This window comes from Oncorhynchus masou, chromosome 2, assembly GCF_036934945.1.
Source record: "Oncorhynchus masou masou isolate Uvic2021 chromosome 2, UVic_Omas_1.1, whole genome shotgun sequence".
Taxonomy (NCBI): domain Eukaryota; kingdom Metazoa; phylum Chordata; class Actinopteri; order Salmoniformes; family Salmonidae; genus Oncorhynchus; species Oncorhynchus masou.
Window position 1 is genome coordinate 13,610,588 of NC_088213.1, and position 22,859 is coordinate 13,633,446.

A 22,859-nucleotide genomic window follows, 5' to 3' on the forward strand; every position below is an offset into this window, starting at 1 on the left:
ATTATCATCTCGCCTCTTCCTCTCTGATAATACCAGTTGGATAACACCTCAACTGACCTGTGGGTGGCAGCAATAAGCCGGAAAGCATCAAGTCCGCCAGAAAGTTACAAGAAGATCCGGGATCCTTGGGACATCCCTACCCCATTAAATATGACATTTTAAATGGTAAGGGTAGGGGTTAAGTTTTGGGTATGGACGTCCCAGGGATTCCAGATCTCACTGACTGAAGAAGAAGGGGCAATAGAGATGTGCAGCTATCTCGGTCTGGTGAAACCCTTATCAAGTTAATACGGTTCTGGGAAGCTTCTAGACAAATACATAGTCACCCCCGTGAGATCCTGACAGTTGTCTTTGAATGATAATCAGTCATCATCAGATCTCAGCGCTAGAGCGCGCTCGATGAAATTTGACCAGTTATTAGTTTACACCGAGTTGCATTGTGGGAGGAGTCTTACTTCCGGGCGGCAGCGTGTTGAAAAAGCATTGTCAGGACTGGATTTTTTTTTAAATCAAGAAACCCGCTTATTAACATTTTTTGCTTTCCCAATTAGCCGTCGATATGGTAAAATTGTCGGCAGAGCTAATTGAGCAAGCTGCTCAATACACAAACCCCGTGCGCGACAGAGAGCTTGATCTGCGAGGTAAATAAACCTGCGCATTTCATGCTAGCTAGCTAGAAAAGCTAACTCTGGTTGGCTAGGCCTTCGCACTGTAATAACTGATGGATAGTGATTGCTAACTGCTAGCTACACCACCAACACTATCTGGCTAACCTTATGCTGGTATGCTCTGCTCTCATGTAGGTTACAAAATTCCTGTACTTGAAAACCTTGGGGCCACACTTGACCAGTTTGATACCATCGATTTCTCTGACAATGAAATCAGAAAACTGGACGGCTTCCCTTTGCTCAAGAGGCTCAAAACGTTGCTCATGAACAACAACAGAATATGGTAACTTTCGCAGCAATTGTGTTGTGTATGATTGCTAGAATTCGTTTAAATGTTAGCTTCCTAGCTAGCTATCACTGTGTTTTGTGTGCTCCCCACAGTCGTGTTGGTGAAAACCTTGAACAGGCATTGCCGAGTATGAGGGAGCTGATCCTCACAAGCAACAACATCCAGGAATTGGTGAGTTATCATACATCCCATCAGTGAATGGGTCAAGGCCTTATCTGATCAGATCTTTTAAAATAATTACTGATTGGATTTTACTGATATGCATTTTACTTATGCATGTTGTTGATTGGAAAAATATGACCTGTGCTGTTATTTAGCAATATTTGTGACATGAGTGTGCTCCTGTGTTCAATTACAGCGGTTGAACCATCAATTTATTTTTAATGTGTTGGCATGTTTTTAAATGTGCTTTTACCTCCAGGGTGATTTGGATCCGCTAGCCTCAGTGAAGACATTGACCCTTCTCAGGTATCTCATGATCAATACTTGCCTCCACTACAACACCTACTTAAGTCAGATTCATGCATTAGGTTGCTATCAATTTCACTGTAAATTGCAGGACAAGATGAGTTGCTATATTTGTGCACCTAAATCCTGTGTTTTGTGAGTCTATATCGTAATCTCTGATTTTATGACATCTCAGTCTCCTAAGGAATCCAGTGACCAACAAGAAACACTACAGGCTCTATGTCATCAACAAAATTCCCCAGATTCACGTGCTTGACTTCCAGAAGGTCAAGTTAAAGGTAAGTGCATGCCATCATTCAGAAACTAAATATAGAAAAGCGTTGTCATTACCAGGTCCAAAGGGTGGTCGTCTATAACACAGGTCAGGTTGTATGAAACAACGTTGTTTTTTGTAATGATGTAGGCCTTTAGTCAGGGCAAACAATCACATACTGTTGGACTTGGCCTACGAAGGCCCTAGTTTTTCATCTTTGCAGTGCAATGATAAAGAAGCCTGCAGAATAGAAGGAAATGTATAGGAGAGCTCTGTCTTCCATACAGAGAGTGCTGTATTTGTATGTTTTTCCCAAACCTCTGTCCATCCTTCTCGTGAAGGTGTCGTTGTCAGATTGGAAAAGCTCTCACTTTAACTGTGATGTATTACCATAGGAGCGTCAGGAGGCGGAGAAAATGTTCAAGGGCAAACGAGGTGCTCAGCTTGCAAAGGATATTGCCAAGCGGACCAAAACGTAAGATGAAAGTCCCTGTCGGACGGCAGCTCCTTAGAATCACTGGACACTGGCTGGTGGGGGTGTCGGACAATCACCGGAACACTCTAGAATTGGACTATCTGCACCACCGATCACACTTGTAGATGGGGTGTTGCGTAGCAACTGGAGTATCTAAATATGTGTTGACCCAACTACTGTAAACACCCCCCATGCAACAGTGTTTCTTAGGAGTGCCGTCTCAATGGCATTTCCTGTCGTATCAGTTTATTTGACTCAATAAGAAAAGATACTACACCTGAGATACTACACTGGTTGAGAGGCTAGAGAAGCACCCCTCCCCTCCATGTTCTCTCTAACTCTGCTGGTGTGCGTTCTCAGGTTCACCCCCGGAGCTGCTGTGCAGCAGCCTGAGAAGAAGAAGATGGGACCGTCTCCCGCTGACGTGGAAGCGATCAAGGCACTTCATCATTTATTTATACATTTTTATTTAGCGCCAGAAAATGTACACTCACTGTGTAGTTTGTTCCTTTTGGCTAGCTTTCATTCCACAGATTGTGTGTTCAAACTCATTGCAACACATGGATTAGACCAACGTCATTGTTTTCAGACAGTGACACACTATGGCGTGGACAGCTCAGTTTCTATACCACTATTCCATTGACCTAATGTAATGTTCACAATTTTAATGGTCAATTTATGGTCTGCTAAACAAATGAATGTAACGGGACTGGCAATCTACTCTAATGGTTCTTTCAAAAAGAGTCTGTTCATCAAAACCGAAATGCCCATCTAATGTAATGGTTCTGTATGTATGAACTAATACATTTGTTCTGTGCCCTACCCAGAATGCAATAGCTAACGCCTCGTCTCTGGCCGAGGTGGAGAGGTTGAAGGGGATGCTGCAGGCTGGTCAGATCCCCGGACGGGAGGTCAGACAAGGTGTGTACAGGCGACTAGATCTTCTCCATATGACATGTCCAAGGCATGTACTGTGTGTCTGTCATGTCCTGCGTTGTCTGAGGATTTAAATGAGCCATCGATGGACAAAGTAAACAGCATTATGGGGCAGAGGGGTTTGTATATATGGTTCTTTGACTGGTTCCGGACTATTTCTCTTGTTGCAGTCCCCCCGGAAATGGTGGAGGTGGAAGAGGAAGAGGAGGAGAAGACAGAGGAAGGAAATGGAGTGGAGGAGATGGAAGAGGATGTGGTGGAGGAGGTACAGGGAAAGGTGGAGGAGGTACAGGGAAAGGTGGAGGAAGTAGATGTCAAGGAGGTAGACAAGGGGGAGGAGGGTGAAAAACAAGAGTCTGAGGAAGATGAGTCTGAGGACGATGATATGGATGAAGACTCACCGGTGAACGGATCATGATCGTTTTATGCAGATCTCAAGTCTTGCTTGATTTGTAAGTTTATATTTGTTGAGCATGCATGTAATGCCATTTTTGTTATTTTGAGAAATGAAAATACAATAAACATTTTTTTACAAAACAATGCAACCAATGATTACTGATCCAGAATAAACTGATGTCTATACGGTCTTATCTAATACAGGCATACATCTGTTAATACATTTCCAGATTTTTATTTCACTTTAAAATGGTGTGGTATATTTTATTGATCAGTGGGTTATTTTAAATATCACACTTATTATTGCACACAGTGAGTCCATGCAACTTACGTGACTTAAACACATTTTTACTCCTGAACTAATTATTTAGGCTTGCAATAACAAAGGGATTGAATACTTGACACAAAACATTTCAGCTTTAAATGTTTAATTTGTAAAAACATAATTCGACATCAACAGTAAGATGGTGCCGACAGAGATGGTCGCCTCGCTTTTAGATATGTAGAGTTAGTATTTCTTACATTGTTAGCCCAGAAAATCTGCCGTCACTGACAGTGGCTGCTGCCAACAAATCTCCTGACATTTTAATACATTTAATAAAGATATCACTAGTCAACATATCCTACATTATTCATCTCATATGTATATACTGTATTCTATACAGTCTGCCTATGCTGGAATGGAGTCAATGGAATGGTATCAAACACTTGGAAAAACATGAGCTGTCCTCCCCTCAAAAGTGTAGTATTTGGTCCCATATTCTTAGCATGTAATGACTACGTCCCGCTTGTGACTACAAACTCGTTGGATGCATTGTGTGTTTTGGATGATGTTTTACCCAATAGGAACTGAATGGTAAATTATGACTGGAGTAGATATGATGTTCCTGAACACTTCAAAATGAAGTGATTAATAAAAATCATGAAAAATTATGAGTGATAAGATTACAGAGGCTGCAATAAAACCTTTCACCATTACCAATAATATAATTTATTTGGGGGTATGATGTTTGTGCCTCTAACTTTCACACTCATCATTATTCACAGTTAATTTATGATTATCCATAATCATGGTAAAATCCACATTCATGTAAAAGTGTTTAGAAACATATTCTATTCCTAATTACAGTAAAAGTGACTCCAAAATTACACAATACATTATTCATCATTCAGTTCCTTATTGGGAAAAATATAACCCAAAACATACATTTACATTACATTTAAGTCATTTAGCAGACGCTCTTATCCAGAGCGACTTACAAATTGGACAAACTGCAAATGCAGTCAACAAGTGTGTAGAGTCAAAAGATTGATGTAGTCATTGAGTGAAAGGCAAATGTGACCAAATACTAAACTTTTGACTACTTTAATACACTTTAAGTTAATTTGTCCAAATATTTATGACTTCCTGAAATGGGAGGACTAGATATGTAAAGTTAGCCCAGTTGCCTTCTCTGTTCAGCCATACATTCCACTCCTTGCTACTCCTGTGATTGTGGAGTGAATGTGCGGTGGAGTGTTAGCTAAAAATACTGGTACCCAGACGAACATAAAGTGTCTTCATTCATAAAACAGATATGTATAAAATATGTATGTATAAAAATAAAAGGTGATGTTCTGTACTGATCTCAAATCCAAAATGCTGGAGTGTAGAGACAATTAAAATTAAAATTGCTTCACTGTCCAAATACTGTGCGTATGGAGGTGAGTGTATGTCAAATGTATTGAAGTAATCAAAGTTCAGATCTGTTTTTACAACATATGTCAAAATGGCACGTTTATATGTTTTGTAGTAAAAAATATTGAGAAAGACAAGTGTTTCCAATGACATCATCAGCCAATTAGTAGGCAATGCATACTCACAATTGGTCAAAATGACACGATGCACATCGATGATGTGATTGGAAACACTTATCTTACTTTATCTTTTTAACAACAAAACATAGAAATGCACCATTTTCATTTATGTTGATGTTGGGGTGGTGCTAGAGATGATGCATATGAAGTTGAAAAATGCTGAAGTTTCTCCTTACCTCAGATTTTCACTGGGTATGGCTAACATAAACAATCCACAATTGTAATCTACCTACAGAAATGTTTAATTGATGTGTTCTATCTGAAAGCCTATGGGCGGGTTTCAGGACACAGATTATGCTTACTCCTGGGTTATGAAGCATGTCCATTTAAATAGCTTTTTAGTACAGGACTATGTCTAATCTGTTACCCGGGGAAACCTGCCCTGTTTGTATCTATACTTCAAAGGAGCTGGTCCTTGCAAACAAAAGGGTGTGATTCATTTATGTTTGTAAGTGGCATATTTCTTTTTTTTGTCATTTGTGTCAGTAAACAAAATTACTGTCTGGCCTCAGAGCCATACAAAGGATATGACATTGTTTTGTGTACCTCCTAAACATATGATATGTACGAATGGTCTGGTTACTTAAAAGGGCAATCAGCAATTTCAACATGCATGTTTGAATTGTTTCCAGGACAACTTTAGCATTTTAGCAAGTTAGCAACTTTAGCTAACCACAAGTGTTTTGCAAATACTTAGCATGTTAGTAAACCTTTCCCAACCCCAACCTTAACCATAGTAGCCAAACCTGCTATGCTAGTTCATCTAAACTGCTACATTAGTTCACCTAATCTGCTACGTTATTACACATAACCTGCAAGCTGCTATAGTTAGCCACAAATGCTAACACAACAAGCAGCCTGGCCTCAGAGCAAGACATATGATACTATAAGTCCTCCAATTCATATGATATTGTATGATGACTATTCCATTCGTAACAGAACGTATCCAGGCCAAACTCTAGTGGATTACAGCGAATTTAGGCATATTTGAAATTGTGAAATTATGGCATGTGGTGGAATTTTATTTCCATGGCCATTTCTTAAAATCTACTAGGGGCAACGCAAGAGCCTATATGCCTAGTAGGTTCACAATGAGCTAGGACTTTTGGGATGGGGTTGATGACGGGCTTAAACAGAAATCTACAGGTCAGAGGACTGCAGGTTCAATCCCAGTGGTAAGGCAATTATTTTGTAATATTGTTTTGTTTTAACCCATCCCAAACCCTTACCTTAACCCTTACCCATCCCAAACCCTTACCTTAACCCTTACCCTTACCTATCCCAAACCCTTACCCTTACCCATCCCAAACCCTTACCCTTACCTTAACCCTTACCCATCCCAAACCCTTACCTTAACCCTTACCCATCCCAAACCCTTACCTTAACCCTTACCCTTACCTATCCCAAACCCTTACCCATCCCAAACCCTTACCTTAACCCTTACCCATCCCAAACCCTTACCCTTACCTTAACCACTGAAGCTACATTTTTACATTAAGCTGTGTACTTCAGCATTTTGAATTTGAGATCAAATTATGAATATGAGACGACAGTACAGAATGTCACCTTTTTTAACGTTATATTCATACATATCTGTTTTATCAAGACTATATAAAAGCTATTTATGTATTCTGGACTTTCCATCTTGCTTGCAAACATTGGTTGAGTCAACATTGTACTAATGTTACTTTACTCTACCACATCAACATGATCATGCTGCATCAACCATTAAAACCACTTTTCTGTCAATTTGACCCAGGTGTTTAGACACATCACTCATGTATTAAGTAGCTCAAACATTGGTATGGCTATGAATAACATTTACTTTATCGACAGGAGTGGAAGAAATCAGCCTGCTCATTCATTGATAAGGTCACCAAACATTGGTATGGCTATGAATAACATTTACTTTATCGACAGGAGTGGAAGAAATCAGCCTGCTCATTCATTGATAAGGTCACCAAACATTGGTATGACTATGAATAACATTTACTTTATCGACAGGAGTGGAAGAAATCAGCCCGCTCCTTCATTGATAAGGTCACCAAACATTGCATTTATGATGAGTAGAAAGAGGGCATTTCTAACATACCACGATGGCATAGATTTGCAGGATAACTTATTTGGGGTGCAAAAATGAATGTGGCACTGACTTGCCCATGTGCGTAAGGCACATGCAGTGACAAGGTTGGTTTGAATAAGCGGCAGGTGTTGGATCAAGGTCCACCTTTTTTGTATATTTGAAAGGGGTAGGAGGTAAAAAGAAAAGTACATTTTTACCACTAAAAACCCAGTCTGAAACCCCGTTACGTAACCTGTAAAGAACTAGTAGCAGGTTGAGCTGAACGGAGCTGTTTTACAGGTAAATTCCTTAACACCTCCGTAGCAAACAGCTCCCATGGTTTAACAAGGACAGGAGAGGAGAGGAACAGATTGCTATAATTCTCATCAGCTTGCTCTGTAACAATCTATTCTTACAAGAGTAGAAAATCTTGATTCTCCACTCTGCAACATGACTCAGAAACACTGATGGCTGGCCAAGATTGTTGTGACATTACTTTAAATGACAAGATATATTAAATATATGAAGTACTTTTTTGTTGGTTGTTTCTGGCTGTTCTGAAGGGCTCAACAACATGCATCCTGTTTGCAAGAGGTTTGCACTTAAGTAATACTGCAAAACATATGTCAAAGAAATGTGCTTTTTGTCCTGTATACAAAGCGTTATGTTATGTTCAGGGAAAATCCAACACAACAAAATCCAACACATCACTGAGTAACACTCTTCATATTTTCAAGCACGGTGGTGGCTGCATCATGTCATTGTCATTGGCAAGGACTAGGGAGTTTTTTGTTGTTGTTGAAAAAAATGGAATACAGCTAAGCACATGCAAAATCCTAGAGGTTCAGTCTGCTTTCCAACAGACACTGGGGGGACTAATTCACCATTCAGCATAACAAAATCCTAAAACACAAGGCCAAATCTACCACTAAACATTACAAGTTCCTGAGTGGCCTAGTAACAGTTTTGATTTAAATCGGCTTGAAAATCTATGGTAAGACTTGAACATGTCGAGCAATGATGAACTACTGTCACACCCTGATCTGTTTCACCTGTCTTTGTGAATGTCTCCACCTCCCTCCAGGTGTCGCCCATCTTCCCCATTATCTCGACAACAGCTGAGTCACTTCCGAGCTGAACATTCCCACTCAGCCCCTCTCCATTCCCATGGATGTTAGAGCGCTGGGCGGGCGCTCTATAGGATGGGTCACTCATAATACCACTCCCCTCCGCCTCTCCTTCCAGTTCTCTGCTGCCAATGACTGGAATGAACTACAAAAATATCTGAAACTGCAAACACTTATCTCCCTCACTGGCTTTATGCACCAGCGGTCAGAGCAGCTCACAGATTACTGCACCTGTACGTAGCCCATCTATAATTTTGCCCAAACAACTACCTCTCCCCCTACTGTATTTATTTATTTTGCTCCTTTGCACCCCATTATTTCTATATCTACTTTGCACATTCTTCCACTGCAAATCTACCATTCCAGTGTTTTACTTGCTATATTGTATTTACTTCACCACCACAGCCTTTTTTTTGCCTTTACCTCCCTTATCTCACCTCATTTACTCACATTGCATATAGACTTATTTTTCTATTGTATTATTGACTATATGTTTGTTTTACTCCATGTGTAACTCCGTGTTGTTGTATGTGTCGAACTGCTTTGCATAAACTTGGCCAGGTCGCAATTGTAGATGAGAACTTGTGCTCAACTTGCCTACCTGGTTAAATAAAGGTGATATATATATATATATTTTTTTTTAAATATATGTATATATATATTTTAACCTACGGGTGTCAGGGGATCACAGCAAGACTATTCAATTTCTGCTCATCAAGTCTCCTCAGATTCCCGTGGTTTTGGGATTCTCCTGGCTACAGCGGCACAATCCCCTCATCAACTGGTTTACGTCATTTACCACAACATAAATGGCGAAACAGGAGTGGCTACAGGGACCATGACGATGACGCTTTTGAAGCTGACAACGGTCCTTCCGGGCAGTCTCACAGACGGATGGCCACCCAACTATTACGTGCGACAACGCTTTTGGTCCCGACCATGGTTCCGGATGTCGCCGAGTTTGTCGCCGCTGTCACGGTCTGTGTTCAGAACTCCTTGGTGAAACCCCGAGGACAAACCATCCAGGAATACATTTTTTTGAGTTCACTGTGTTTTCAATGGGTTTCTATGGGAACCGAGATTTCTGTGGCACTTGGTTGCAGTTCCTATTGCTTCCACTAGATGTCAACAGCCTTTAGAAATTGGTTGATATTTTTCTTTAGAGAAATGAAGAAGTACGGCTATTCAGAACGAGGGTCCAGCCTAGTGCACCAATGTTTTGGTGCACGCGACCTGGAACGTGGTTCACTTTGTTTTTGTCATGTATTGAATGCCGTTTATCCCGTCTTAAATTTGATTGATTATTTATGTTTTAATATACCTAAAGTTGGATTAGGAAAGTTGTTTGAAATGTTTGGAACAAGTTTACAGGTAACTTATTAGATATTTTGTAGTCATGTTGGGCGAGTTGGCACCGGTGGTTTTAATCGAACAAAAGGACCATTTGTGATGTTTATGGGACATATTGGAGTGCCAACAGAAGAAGCTCTTCAAAGGTAAGGCATGAATTATACCGTTATTTCTGAGTTTTGTGTCGCGCCTGGGGACCACTAATTTGATTTTCACGTGTTGGTATGCTGGGCGCTGTCCTCAGATAATTGCCTGGTTTGCTTTTGCCGTAAAGCCTTTTTGAAATCTGACACGGTGGCTAGATTAACAAGAAGTTAAGCTTTAATTTGGTGTATTGCACTTGTGAATGTATGAAAGTTAAATATTTTGAATATATATTTTTTTATTTCGCAAGCTACAATTTCAACGGATGTTGTCAAATCGATCCCGCTAACGGGATTTGATCCATAATATATTTTTAATGGGGCAGTTAGGGATTTGTGCTTCAGCCCAGCGGCAACCCCGATACTTAAACTGGGGGATGGGACTGTATACTGTAAGTGTAACAAATGCCAAATGTAGAGTAATGGATACAAGGACTGACAGTCAATGAGATCAACATGACAGCTTTTGCCATATTCTGAAGCTATACATTGTTTGTTTATGAAGACATTGTTTACCCGATCATAACTCAAAATAAAAAAAGGTTTTTACTCTGTTGTTTTTAAATCAAAAATCAAATCAAACTTTGTCACATGCACCAAATACAACAAGTGTAGACCTTACCATGTAAGTTAGCATTTCATGACAAATAAAGTTTGATTTGATTTTGATTTATAAACAATTAAGTAATTAAAAAAAACATTTTTACAAAAAAGCACACGTAACCTACATATTAATCATACACACAAACAATCTAGGTCAAATAAGAGTTAGTGAGGACAAGGACACAGCAGGCAAGGTCAGGGTTTCTCAATTTCTATGTGCCAGGGATCTGAACGCTATTCCGCTGGGCACAAACTGGTTGTATCAACATTGTTTCCACATCAGTTCAACAAACATTTTATGAGATAATGTTGAATCTACATAGAAATCTGATTGGATTTGCAAAGAGTCATTAACATAAGGACTTTAATTTATTTTCTTTTGGGTTTTTTCACGCAACTTTTACCCTAAATCCAATTTAGGATCCGTCCATTTCCCCCCAATTTTCGCTTAAAATGACACACCCAAATCTAATTACCTGTAGCTCAGGCCCTGAAGCAAGGATATGCATATTCTTGGTACCATTTGTAAGAAAACACTTTGCAGTTTGTGGAAATGTGAAAGGAATGTAGGAGAATATAACACAATAGATCTGGTAAAAGATAATACAAGAAAAAAACAGCCATTCTTTAGCATTTTTTTGTACCATCTTTGAAATGCAAGAGAAAGGCCATAATGTAATTTTCCAGCCCAGGTGCAATTTAGATTTTGACCACTAGATGGCATCAGTGTATGTGCAAAGTTTTAGACTGATCCAAAGAACCATTGTATTTCTGTTCAAAAGTTTGTATCAAGACTGCCCAAATGTGCCTTATTTGTTTATTAATAACTTTACATGTTCAGAATTGTGCACTCTCCTCAAACAATAGCATGGTATTCTTTCACTGTAATAGCTATAGTAAATTGGACAGTGCAGTTAGATAAAAAATAATTGAAGGTTTCTGCCAATATCAGATATGTCTATGTCCTGGGAAATGTTCTTGCTACTTACAACCTCATGGTAATCACATTCGCCTACATTAGCTTAACCATCCCGTGGACAGGGCACCAATCTCAAATAAGTTTTTAAATTTTTGTTGATTTCACATTTCATTTTGTTGATTTCCCTTTGAATTCATGTTTGACTCAATCAAAAGTAAATCTTCTGTTTCAATTAAGTTGAAAGTTTCACGTTTTAATGTCATGTGCACAAGTACAGTGAAATGCCTTTCTTGTGAACTCTAAACCCAACAATGCAGTAATCAATATCAATGTAGCACTAAAACTAACATAAGGTAGAACAAAAACACACAAGAAATAAAAACAAGAAGAACACAAGAAAGTAGGACGCTATATACATGGTCAGTTCCAATACCATATTTACAATGTGCAGGGATACTGGGGTGATAGAGGTAGATATTAATAGTGGTAAGCGGACTAGGCATCAGGAAGTATGATAAACAGAGTAGCAGTCGTGTAAATGAAGATTGTATGTGTGTGTAGTTAGTATAAATGTGTGCATGTGTTATGTACTTGAGTGAAGACCCAAAAGCGGTTTAACAGAAACAGAGTTCTTTTAATGAAAAAACAGGAATGGCATAGATCCTCTTCCGACGTTGTCAATGGCACAATAGACTACCCGCAGAGAGGGCGACAAATGAAACATAAAGTCCCTCTGATGAATAGCTGGGTAGCGGCGACAGGCTGCAGGTTGCTCTGGGTCGGTGCGGGTCACAGAGGAACGGTGGTAGCTGATCACACGGAGCATATGATGAACTGGACACGGTGCAAACAAAAGATAGTTAATAGTGTACAGGATGCACCTGCCAGGCAGACTCCGACAGGATAGGACTAGGAGGAAGCAAACGAGACGATAGCTTGCTTCTGGCATGAGAAACACAAACGAGAATCTGACACCGAAAGTAGCAGGAACAGAGAGAGAAATAGAGACCTAATCAGAGGGAAGAAAGGGAACAGGTGGGGAAAGGGTGAACGAGGTAGTTAGGGGAGATGAGGAACAGCTGGAGAAGGAGAGAAAGAGAAGGTAACCTAATAAGACCAGCAGAGAGAGACAGAGTGAAGAGAAAGGACAGGAACAGACATAATAAGACATGACAGCATGTTATGTGTGTGTTGGAGTATCAGTGTGTGTGAGTGTGTATAGACCTTTTGGCTGGTGGTACCTGCTGTTGTTCCGCCTCTCTTTATACACTGACATGTCACTCTGGGCGAGAGCCTCAGCCAAGTTGTTGCATTGGGGACTGAAAGTGACTGAAATGTTACCTAGCTAGGCTCAGTGCATCTGTGGGGAGAGAGATAGTAGAGAGGTCAAGCCAGTTGGACTGCATGGGAGATCCTAAAGCCAAAGGCTTTGGTTAATCCACAAGAGTTTTTCTACACAGGCCAAACAAACAAACCAACCAGCTAGGCTAGGCTACTACGCTGTGCATTTGAGGGGAAAGGATAGCCTGGTCCCAGATCTGTTTGAGGGGAAAGGGTAGCCTGGTCCCAGATCTGTTTGAGGGGAAAGGGTAGCCTGGTCCCAGAGCTGTTTGAGGGGAAAGAGTAGCCTGGTCCCAGAGCTGTTTGAGGGGAAAAGGTAGCCTGGTCCCAGATCTGTTTGAGGGGAAAGGGTAGCCTGGTCCCAGATCTGTTTGAGGGGAAAGGGTAGCCTGGTCCCAGATCTGTTTGAGGGGAAAGGGTAGCCTGGTCCCAGATCTGTTCGCTCTGTTTGCCAACTATGGTCAGAGGTAGTCATAGAGAATGAATAGGCAAAATGTGGTTAAGGGGGTATGACTTTGAAATTCCACAGTAAATTAAAGTAATTTTACTAATGAATATGCCTTAGATATACTTTAATGAGATTTGGACTAATGGCTTACCTTATCCACACCTTACTTCATTATTCCAATATAGCTTTTATTTAGGATCCACTGCTGGATTCCTGCCAGCCTGCCACTGTGAAATGAACGCTATTGTACCAATTATAAAATGGATAACAAGCAACCTATGAATATAGCCTAGCGGTTAAGAGTGTTGGGCTCGTAACCGAAAAGACCGCTGGTTTGAATCCCTGAGTCAACTAGGTAAGAAACGTTTTGGTTAAAAGTTGGGTGAAAAAAATAAGAAGTTGCCTTACGTTGACAACTTTTTGCAAATCCAATCAGTTTCCCACATTGTTTCAACATCGTCAGATAAAGAAAATTGGTTGAAATTACATGTGAACAACGTTAATGCAAACAGATTTTGCCCAGTGGGAGGTGCTTTATAGGCTTCCCTTATTATGGACTGACCCACTGGAAAATATACAGGGTCGGATTCACTAGGCATGAAACGGAAAAAACTGTTTGAAACTGGGATGTACTGTATGAGCTCATTTAGCTACAATGTGCCCTAATGAATATGACCCAGGTTTGCTTTATCTTATCTTTAGCTCAGTGTAGCCTGATGCATTAGCCTGGCAGCGCCACAATCCCATTAGGGAGCTTGATATACCAGTCTTCCATCTACAAATCTAGCTTGGCCGAGAGCTTCTTAGCTTCACCCGGGGAGACATCCAGTCCAGGAAAAACAACATTGAGCCTGTTTAAGGAATAAGGACAGACATGGAGCTCAATCTGGCCATGGCCCAGTAAGTGCATCTCAGTTCAAGGTGTAAAGGCCTACGTTACCGCTTTGACGTGGATTACGACATGTGAAATTTACAGTCAAATCGATGTCAGAAGGTTTTGTATAGCATATGAGGTCCCTAGCTTGGGTATCTAGCCTACCTGACTGTTTCAGCATTCAGTCACACTATCTGTGTTATTCTCTCTGCCAACTCATCTGGAATCAGTGTCACAACAGCTGAAATCAGTATCACAACAGCTGAAATCAGTATCTCAACAGCTGAAATCAGTATCTCAACAGCTGAAATCAGTATCTAAACAGCTGAAATCAGTATCTCAACAGCTGAAATCAGTATCTCAAAAGCTGAAATCAGTATCTGAAAAGCTGAAATCAGTATCTCAGCAGCTGAAATCAGTATCTAAACAGCTGAAATCAGTATCTCAACAGCTGAAATCAGTATCTCAACAGCTGAAATCAGTATCTCAACAGCTGAAATCAGTATCTCAACAGCTGAAATTAGTATCTGAACAATCTCAACAGTTGGTATTGGTAAAAATCATCCAGCTTTTCTTTGGGCTTGTTGATGAATTGATGAACATTATGTTTTGGTCATCAACAAGTGCAGACTGATTGGATGGTGGCTCTTAGGGTAAGATGAGAGACACATTTTTATTGCTCCTACAGGAAATGTGTAACATTTCCCTTTTATTATACCAGAAAGTTGCAATTGGCTCAGAACAGGGCAGCACGGCTGGACCTTGGATGTACATAAAAAGCTATTATTAATAATATGCATGTCAATCTCTCCTGGCTCAAAGTGGAGGAGAGATTGCCTTCATCACCTCTTGTATTTGTGAGAGGTATTGACATGTTGAATGCACCGAGCTGTCTGTTTGAACTACTGGCACACAGCTCGGACACCCATGCATACCCCACAAGACATGCCACCAGAGGTCTCTTCACAGTCCCCAATTCCAGAACAGACTATGGGAGGCGCACAGTACTACATAGAGCCATGACTACATGGAACTCTATTCCACATCATGTAACTCATGCAGCAGTAACATGATGGAACAGCGGGGACTGTGAAACAACACAAACATAGGCACAGACACATGCATACAAACACTCAATAACACACGATTACATGCACATGATACACACATGTACACATGGATTTTGTGTTGTAGATATGTGGTAGTAGAGTAGGGCCTGAGGGGACACACTTAATACTGTTGTGAAATCTGTTGTGAATGTATTGTAATGTTTAAAAAACTGTATAACTGCCTTCATTTTGCCGGACCCCAGGAAGAGTAGCTGTTGCCTTGACAGCAGCAAATGGGGATCCATAATAAATACAAACACAGATTCCAGAAAACAACTTCAAATGTGTGTGTGACCTCCGGATATAAATGACTATCAACATTGTTGTTCTAAGGCTGGCCTAGGTTGTATTCGTCAGGGCATACTGTAGTTGACGTAGCAAAGTGTTTTACAACAGAAAATGAAAACAAGCCTTTCTTATTGGACAAGTTCAGGCAGTCCCTCCCTGTTTCAATGTGTTTTGTTCCATTTGGTGCCCAATGAAAATGACAGGCTGGTTGTGAAAGTCCTGGCAGTCACTCACCTAATTGGCTTCTCTGTTATATTAAGATGTTCTGTTCTGAGAAGATTTGCGGGCATCAAGCTGGGAACCCCTTTAAGGACAATTGCTTTCGATGTGAAATGCTTACGTGGCAGTAATGAATGTCCTCTGGCATAATCCATGGACCATTGGTTATGGACGATTCCTTCATAGTGATTGGTTGATCAGCAGCTCCATGGTTCCACAGTGAAAGACAGTTAATTAACCATAGGATGAGAATCACATACTGAGGGACTTTACCAGACAAATTAGCTTGGTCTGAGGGGCTTTGTGTTTTCTATTGATTCAATTTCTGTGCTGTCATGACAGTCTTGACAGCATATAAATAGAATCACTAGAAAGAATGAGATGGGATGGTACAGCCTCATTAAATAATATTTTCAGTCTATCATGGGTACTAGATTGAGTTTTATTTGTTTTAATGAATTCCATTTCAGATGAATTAAAGCATTTGGGGAGTTGTATGATCATTTGAATTGAGGAGAGAGTGTCTAGGTAGGCATTACCTTGAATAATGTTCAGGACAAGCTGGCATGAGGGTATATACAGGGACTAGAGGCTAGGGTACCATAGGTTTTGATCAATTCACAACCCTTGGGGCCTGGAGAAACCTGTCTGACATCATTCCTGTTCTAAAGCTGCTCCAAGTTACCTGACTTGAACATTAGTGAAGCCTCTGTGGTGTCCAACCTCTTATCAGTTCAAGTGCTTTCATGATCGAGTCCTTCCTCATTACTGACAGCAACTCGGGAGCCCCTCCTGTTTGTTAATGACCTTTTTTAGTAGGCCTACTGCAGAGACTCAGCACCAAGGAGTTTCAGAACAGAGGACAGCGCTCCCCCCGACCACCAAACATGGGACAGACACACCAGACCATGGGACAGACACACCAGACCGAGCAGACTGACCCGGAGATCGATGTCAAGGCGCTCCAGGACATGTACAAAAAGTTTGTGACGGAATGCCCAAGCGGTGTTTTATTTATCCACGAGTTCAAGCGTTTTTTTGGCATCGACCCAACTGGGGAAGTCTCTGAGTATGCGGAGAGCATGTTTCGAGCTTTTGACAAGAATGGGGTGAGATAGCCTATTGTATGATGTCTGTTTCTGAGTTTTGCAGTTTTCTATATCCGTGCAAATGAACACGGACACCCGTTTTTCTAAGTTTAGGGAAAAAAACGATTGTTTTCAATTTGTCTATGTCTTTTCAGGATAACACCATTGACTTTCTGGAGTTTGTGGCAGCCTTGAATCTGGTCTTCCGGGGGGACTTGGAGCACAAATTACGCTGGTCATTTAAAGTGTACGACAAGGACGGCAACGGCTATGTAGATAGGACAGAACTGGGAGCTATTATTGATGTAAGCACCCAGTGAAGGTCAACCCGAGGATTCCACAAGGTCACTTCGGTGTCTAGTGATTAAATTATCCAAGGGTCTTATGGGAGTGTCTTCTTCAGTGGTGGTAAATAAGCCGAAGCAGACAATCAGTTTATCAGTTAAAACCTTCTGGTCAGATGGCTAACTTTGAACAATTCTGATGAGCCAATTATGTGTGTTTGTATGTGTGTGTGTAGGCTACTTTTGGTATGAGGTGTGGTTTAAATTACAAATCTAAAACAACTTTGATGTGTAAAAACATTAAGTGTGAAGCGCAAACCTGCAAACAGGTTCCATTGATGTAAGTTATGCCTAACAATAGTAAAGGTTTTTAGGCCCTCTTACTTTGTGAATGATCTTGGCCCAAATCATTTATAACCATGTATGTATTGGTTACACACTGTTACTCCTTAATTCCCCCCTAGAGTATATATCGATTAAAGAAGACGTCCAAGAGAGAGCAGGAGGATATGCAGCTGTCGGTGAATGAAGTGTGTGATAGAATCCTGAAGACTGTGGATGTGAACAGGGACGGTAGGTGCATACTCAGTCTGAATGTTTACATTATGTGCAGTATTGGGGGCCAATTCAGCAGAGCTCAATGTTGTGGAACAAACAGATAGATATGTTTTGAAATCCCTCTTGTTTTCTTCTACATGTAGTCATGTCAGCTCTGTTTATGACATGTTTATCTGCAACGTTCCACAAGGTTTCCCTACTGAACGTGGCCCTGGTCTTCTTGTCCAGGTGTGCTGTAGGCCATCACAGAAACTTCCAGTCTGTCTGTCTGCCTTGTTTTCTGAACAACCTTTCTGTTGTGATGGCCCATACAGGTCACATCACCCTGGAGGAGTTCATCAAGGGGGCCCAGGGAGACCCATGGATCATGAACATGCTCCAACTGGACATGAACCCTTATGGCTGGGTGCTGGAACAGAGAAGGAAGAGCGCACACTTTTAAAATTACCCTTTTTTTTCTTAAACTAAATTAGTTTCCAAATCAATTGGACATAATAGGAAAAAATACATTGCAGATTCATTCGGATTGTTTAAGCTAGTTTTAATTATAAGGACCGGAATGGTTGTGTCGATTACCTTTCATAAATTCCATGAGATCTTCATTCTGAGTGAACCTGCAGTGCAGTTTTTCTTCATCTGTAGATTATTTAATTTGGGCCTTAAAACAATGTCAGTTCCACTTGAACTACTTTGCCGATATGAAACAAACAGACAATCATAATATCAATACAAAATATAAAACTCCCAGTTCATGCTACAAAACCAACTTAAGAGGTTTTAAAAATAGGGTATATTTCACTCAAAATTCCATGACATACAGTAAGACATTGTTGGGAGAATAGATGGATGCATTCTCAATACATGAATAATATAATTCACCAATACAGTGCATTCGGAAAGTATTCAGACCCCTTGACTTGTTCCACATTTTGTTACGTTACAGCCTTATTCTAAAATGGATTCAATTGTTTTTCAATAAACACACAATACCCATTAATGACAAAGCAAAAACAGGTTTTTAGAAATGTTAGCAAATGTATTAAAATAAAACAGGAATATAACATTTACATAAGTATTCAGACCTATACTCAGTACTTTGTTGAAGCACCTTTGACAGCGATTACAGCCTTGAGTCCTTGGTATGATGCTACAAGCTTGGCACACCTGTATTTGGCAAGTTTCTCCCATTCTTCTCTGCAGATCCTCTCAAGCTCTGTCAGGTTGGAATAAGGAGCACCGCTGCACAGCTATTTTCAGGTCTCACCAGAAATGTTAGATTGGGTTCAAGTCCGGGCTCTGACTGGGCCACTCAAGGAAATTCAGAGACTTGTCCCGAAGTCACTCCCGCATTGTCTTGGCTTGTGGGCTACACTAGTTCATTTAGCAGACAAGATTTGTTTAGAATCCTGTGGCATTATTTTATATAATTTGATAGTATGAAGAACATAGTTGAACATAGCTGAATAAAATATAAATAATATTTTCTCCAAACGATATGGGGGAGTGTGCACATGCAGCAATTCTGTGTTGTGCAGTTAACAAAGAAACAGGTACTGCTATATGCTTAATTGAGAGTTATTTATGAAACTTTAGTTGTGATGCAAATGTTGGGCTATATATATATATATATATATTGATTTTTAAAACATTCTAAGGCTGTATGGTGCTACTCTCATTATGATTTTTTTTTAAAGTTGCATGAGCTCTGCTTTGATTTTTGCGCAGGCTGTACAAACTCTCATTCACAGTCTGACAACACTTGATCATTCCTCAGATATCCTGGCTGCATCCCTGTGTGGCCGTAATGCTCCCTAATAAAAATACATGCCTTTTGCGGCCAGTAGACATTGTGCCTTTGGGCTGAATATGATCATTATAATTCCTATGGACAGTCATGTGAGCACCTCTCACTCACATGGCTGTCCATCACGTGATCGGGTCTTTCTCACAGGCAACAAGTGAAGACAGACTCGGGGACGCAACGGCACACGTCCTTATCCAATTGTGAGGTGCATATTGGAAGAACTCTTTACTTTTCTTCAGCCAACAAGATGAGTAGGCCTACCGAACAGCAAAAGTACTAGCCTATGCCAATCTACTATCCCCTATAGTACAAAAGTTGACCTATTCTATTCTGAGCGAGAAATAAATATTCCAAACATAGTGTCATGACTATCTCTCTCTTGGTGAGGATCACAGGACAACAGATAGTCCAAACCCCCTCTCTCCCAGAGGAGAGGGGGAGTTGGGCCGGTTTTCTGATGTAACGACAGGTTGTAAACTTTCTCTCTCTTGCACTGCAGTATGGAGAAGTAAAAAATTCCTTCGTTTCACTCCCAAAGAGAAACTGTCCCCGCCAAAACTTCAACATCAAAAGATCGGAAATTGGAACATTTGTTTTGAAATCCAAATGTTTGGAATGGTTGGTGAGGATACAAACAATAATCATGTCATAATTTATTATTTTGTGATGTCATTAAGGATGGTATAACAAGATAACTGTAACTCTGAGAGTGTACACATCCGAGTTGTCAGGTTTGCATCTAAATGTTGTATGAAATCAATGATTAACATACCTCTCTGAAAATATATAGGTGCAAATACTTGGCTAGTCCCCCCCTTCATTTTACAGCCTGTTTATTACTATGTATTTACTAGGTAAGTTGATAAAAAAAATCTATACGAATACGGAGTAACAATTGGGTCCCCGATGTCACCACTCATCTCTGATTTGCCACTGGGCATCAAGTGCACCTACAGGCTATTTAGTGTGGTCTCAATCAAATGATCCATAGCCTATAGGCTACGAATTGCATGCTTGTAGAAGCACAGAGCAAAGTTATATTTCTAAGATAATCAAATGTTATTGGTCGCATACACATATTTAGAAGATGTTATTGTGGGTGTAGCGAAATGCTTGTGTTCCTAGCTTCAACAGTGCAGTAATATCTAACAATTCACAACAATACACACAAATCTAAAAGTAAATATGTATATATGTGTGATGGGATGTATAGACATTATGGATAGCTGGTGGGATGGTGTAAATCAAACTAGGCTGCATTACACACTGCTAATGGATATTCCAACCCTGAGCACCGGCCTGCTCTGCGCTAGCTTATCTAAACAATGGCTGTGCTGCAAAGGAGGCCTACGGTGGCAGTTCGGGAGGAGAGTAAGCCTACCTGTTTAACATATGAAATTAGGGTATATGCTGCTACAGCCATAGATTTGTCGGTCAATTCCTCCACCCACCACGCACTCTTTAAATAGCCTATCTCAGTGTCATTGAAGGGCTGTTAAGGTAAAACAAAGACTCGAATTGAGGGTGTAACCGAGGTTATCACATAGGCCTGCCTTTAATGAAAGATTTTTTTTAAACAACAAACAAAAAAACACAGGCCTACCGTTTGTTATTTTAAGATTTTGAAGAAAATAAAATGGATCTGATTAAATAAAGTGGTCTATAACAGCGCTTTGGTCTGTGAGACTTTATGTTAGGAACAAGCTGTAAAATACCTGGGAAAGGCGGGACTGATGCATATGGAGATATCATTGTTCAGTTTCTTTGACATTCAGAGGCTGAGCTACAACCCTTGATAGCCAAGGATCATTTTTGGGGACTTTTCTTGGGAACTAATCTAATTCTGTCAATTTATTAAATTATTAAGTTTCCGTACAGTAGAAGATGTTTAAACCCAGACAGCTTTTAGGGAAACACTTGTGACGTTCTCTCGTTGGGTTAAGCCACAGAAGAAGAGTAGCCAGCAGGTAGAGCTTACATGCTCGTGTGTCAGTAAGCCTACTCTGTCTTGGGTGGAAAGTAAGGCCTAACTTTTGAAAGTAACATCACAGATAGAACTATGAGACAGATATTTCACCGAATGTATAAATGTGAAGCATCCATTTGGCATTTCCACTCACTACCAAATATGGTACTGAGAGGAAGCCCAGTGGCTGGCAGTGGGAGAAGATGGAATAAGATGGATTTTGTCCAACATTCTGCAAATTCTCATCAACGAAACATTTGATTTCAAGATTTTTCTGTTCCTAAATCTAGAATCTGTTACGAACAGAGTGGACTAAGTTTTGTAGAAAGTGCCAAAGTAAAAAAAAACATGTTGTTTAGGAGTGCAAAGGCAACTTGCGTTATTGCGCATGTCCATTTTAAAGTAGGTGATCACTAATGGAATATGCAAATGCATGCTAGAAAACGCCAATAGGATCTCTCTAACTTGTGCTTGGCTCTGCCCACCTCGTTGCTTGTTCTGCTCTCTATGACTCATTTGTTCCCATTGGTTTAAAGGAGACGCAGGGAGTCAGGAAGCAGGTGCAGTCGGTGAGTTTCATAGGAACGAACATGGAGTAAATACAAAAACAGGAGACGTGTCAAAACATGAAAACAGGAAACAATACTACCTATTGGGTGATACAAAGGAGTGCTAGATAAAGGGTAAGTAATCAGGGAGGGATGAAATCCAGATGTGCCTCATGATGGGGAGCAGGTGTGCATAATAAGGGTTGCCAGGTGTGCGTAATAACGGTTGCCAGGTGTCCGTAATGAGGGTTGCCAGGTGTGCGTAATGAGGGTTGCCAGGTGTGCGTAATGATGGGTTGCCAGGTGTGCGTAATGATGGGTTGCCAGGTGTGCATAATGATGGGTTGCCAGGTGTGCATAATGATGGGTTGCCAGGTGTGCATAATGATGGGTTGCCAGGTGTGCATAATGATGGGTTGCCAGGACCGGTGGTTAGTAGACCGGTGACGTCGGGCGCCGGAGACGGAGTAGACATGACAATTAGAAATGACAGGGTGTGCTCCATCTTGGGTTAGTTATAACAAATATGTGGTACCATTCTCAGATTCCTAATGACGTCTCAGATTAAATTATTTACAAATGGAGAGTTTCGTTGCAAACAAGACACACTGATTTGACATTGGAGAAATATGATATGATGAACACATAGGCCTATCTCTCTGTCCATTCTCAGTCTGTGATTAGAATTACATGACATTTTTATAACAAGCTATGTTTTTCTCTGACCTGCAAATACAATGATAGCTTCATGCAATGATTTTACTATAAAGCAGATATTTCCACCCC

General features: G+C 40.5%; 2 protein-coding genes across 2 annotated transcripts; both read left to right on the forward strand.

Moving 5' to 3' along the window:
* Positions 1-426: 426 nt before the first annotated feature.
* snrpa1 (small nuclear ribonucleoprotein polypeptide A') lies at positions 427-3,629 on the forward strand. Its single transcript, XM_064987898.1, has 9 exons — positions 427-641; positions 804-951; positions 1,050-1,128; positions 1,379-1,425; positions 1,601-1,703; positions 2,074-2,153; positions 2,514-2,592; positions 2,981-3,074; positions 3,260-3,629. The coding sequence occupies exons 1-9, from the start codon at positions 560-562 to the stop codon at positions 3,505-3,507; spliced, it is 960 nt and encodes a 319-aa protein (XP_064843970.1). The 5' UTR covers positions 427-559; the 3' UTR covers positions 3,508-3,629.
* Positions 3,630-16,733: 13,104 nt separating this feature from the next.
* LOC135555477 (guanylyl cyclase-activating protein 2-like) lies at positions 16,734-18,692 on the forward strand. The gene is made up of 4 exons (XM_064987947.1): positions 16,734-16,934; positions 17,069-17,218; positions 17,662-17,793; positions 18,087-18,692. Exons 1-4 carry the CDS (start codon positions 16,734-16,736, stop codon positions 18,195-18,197), a joined length of 594 nt encoding a protein of 197 aa, XP_064844019.1. The 3' UTR covers positions 18,198-18,692.
* The last annotated feature ends 4,167 nt before the right edge of the window (positions 18,693-22,859 follow it).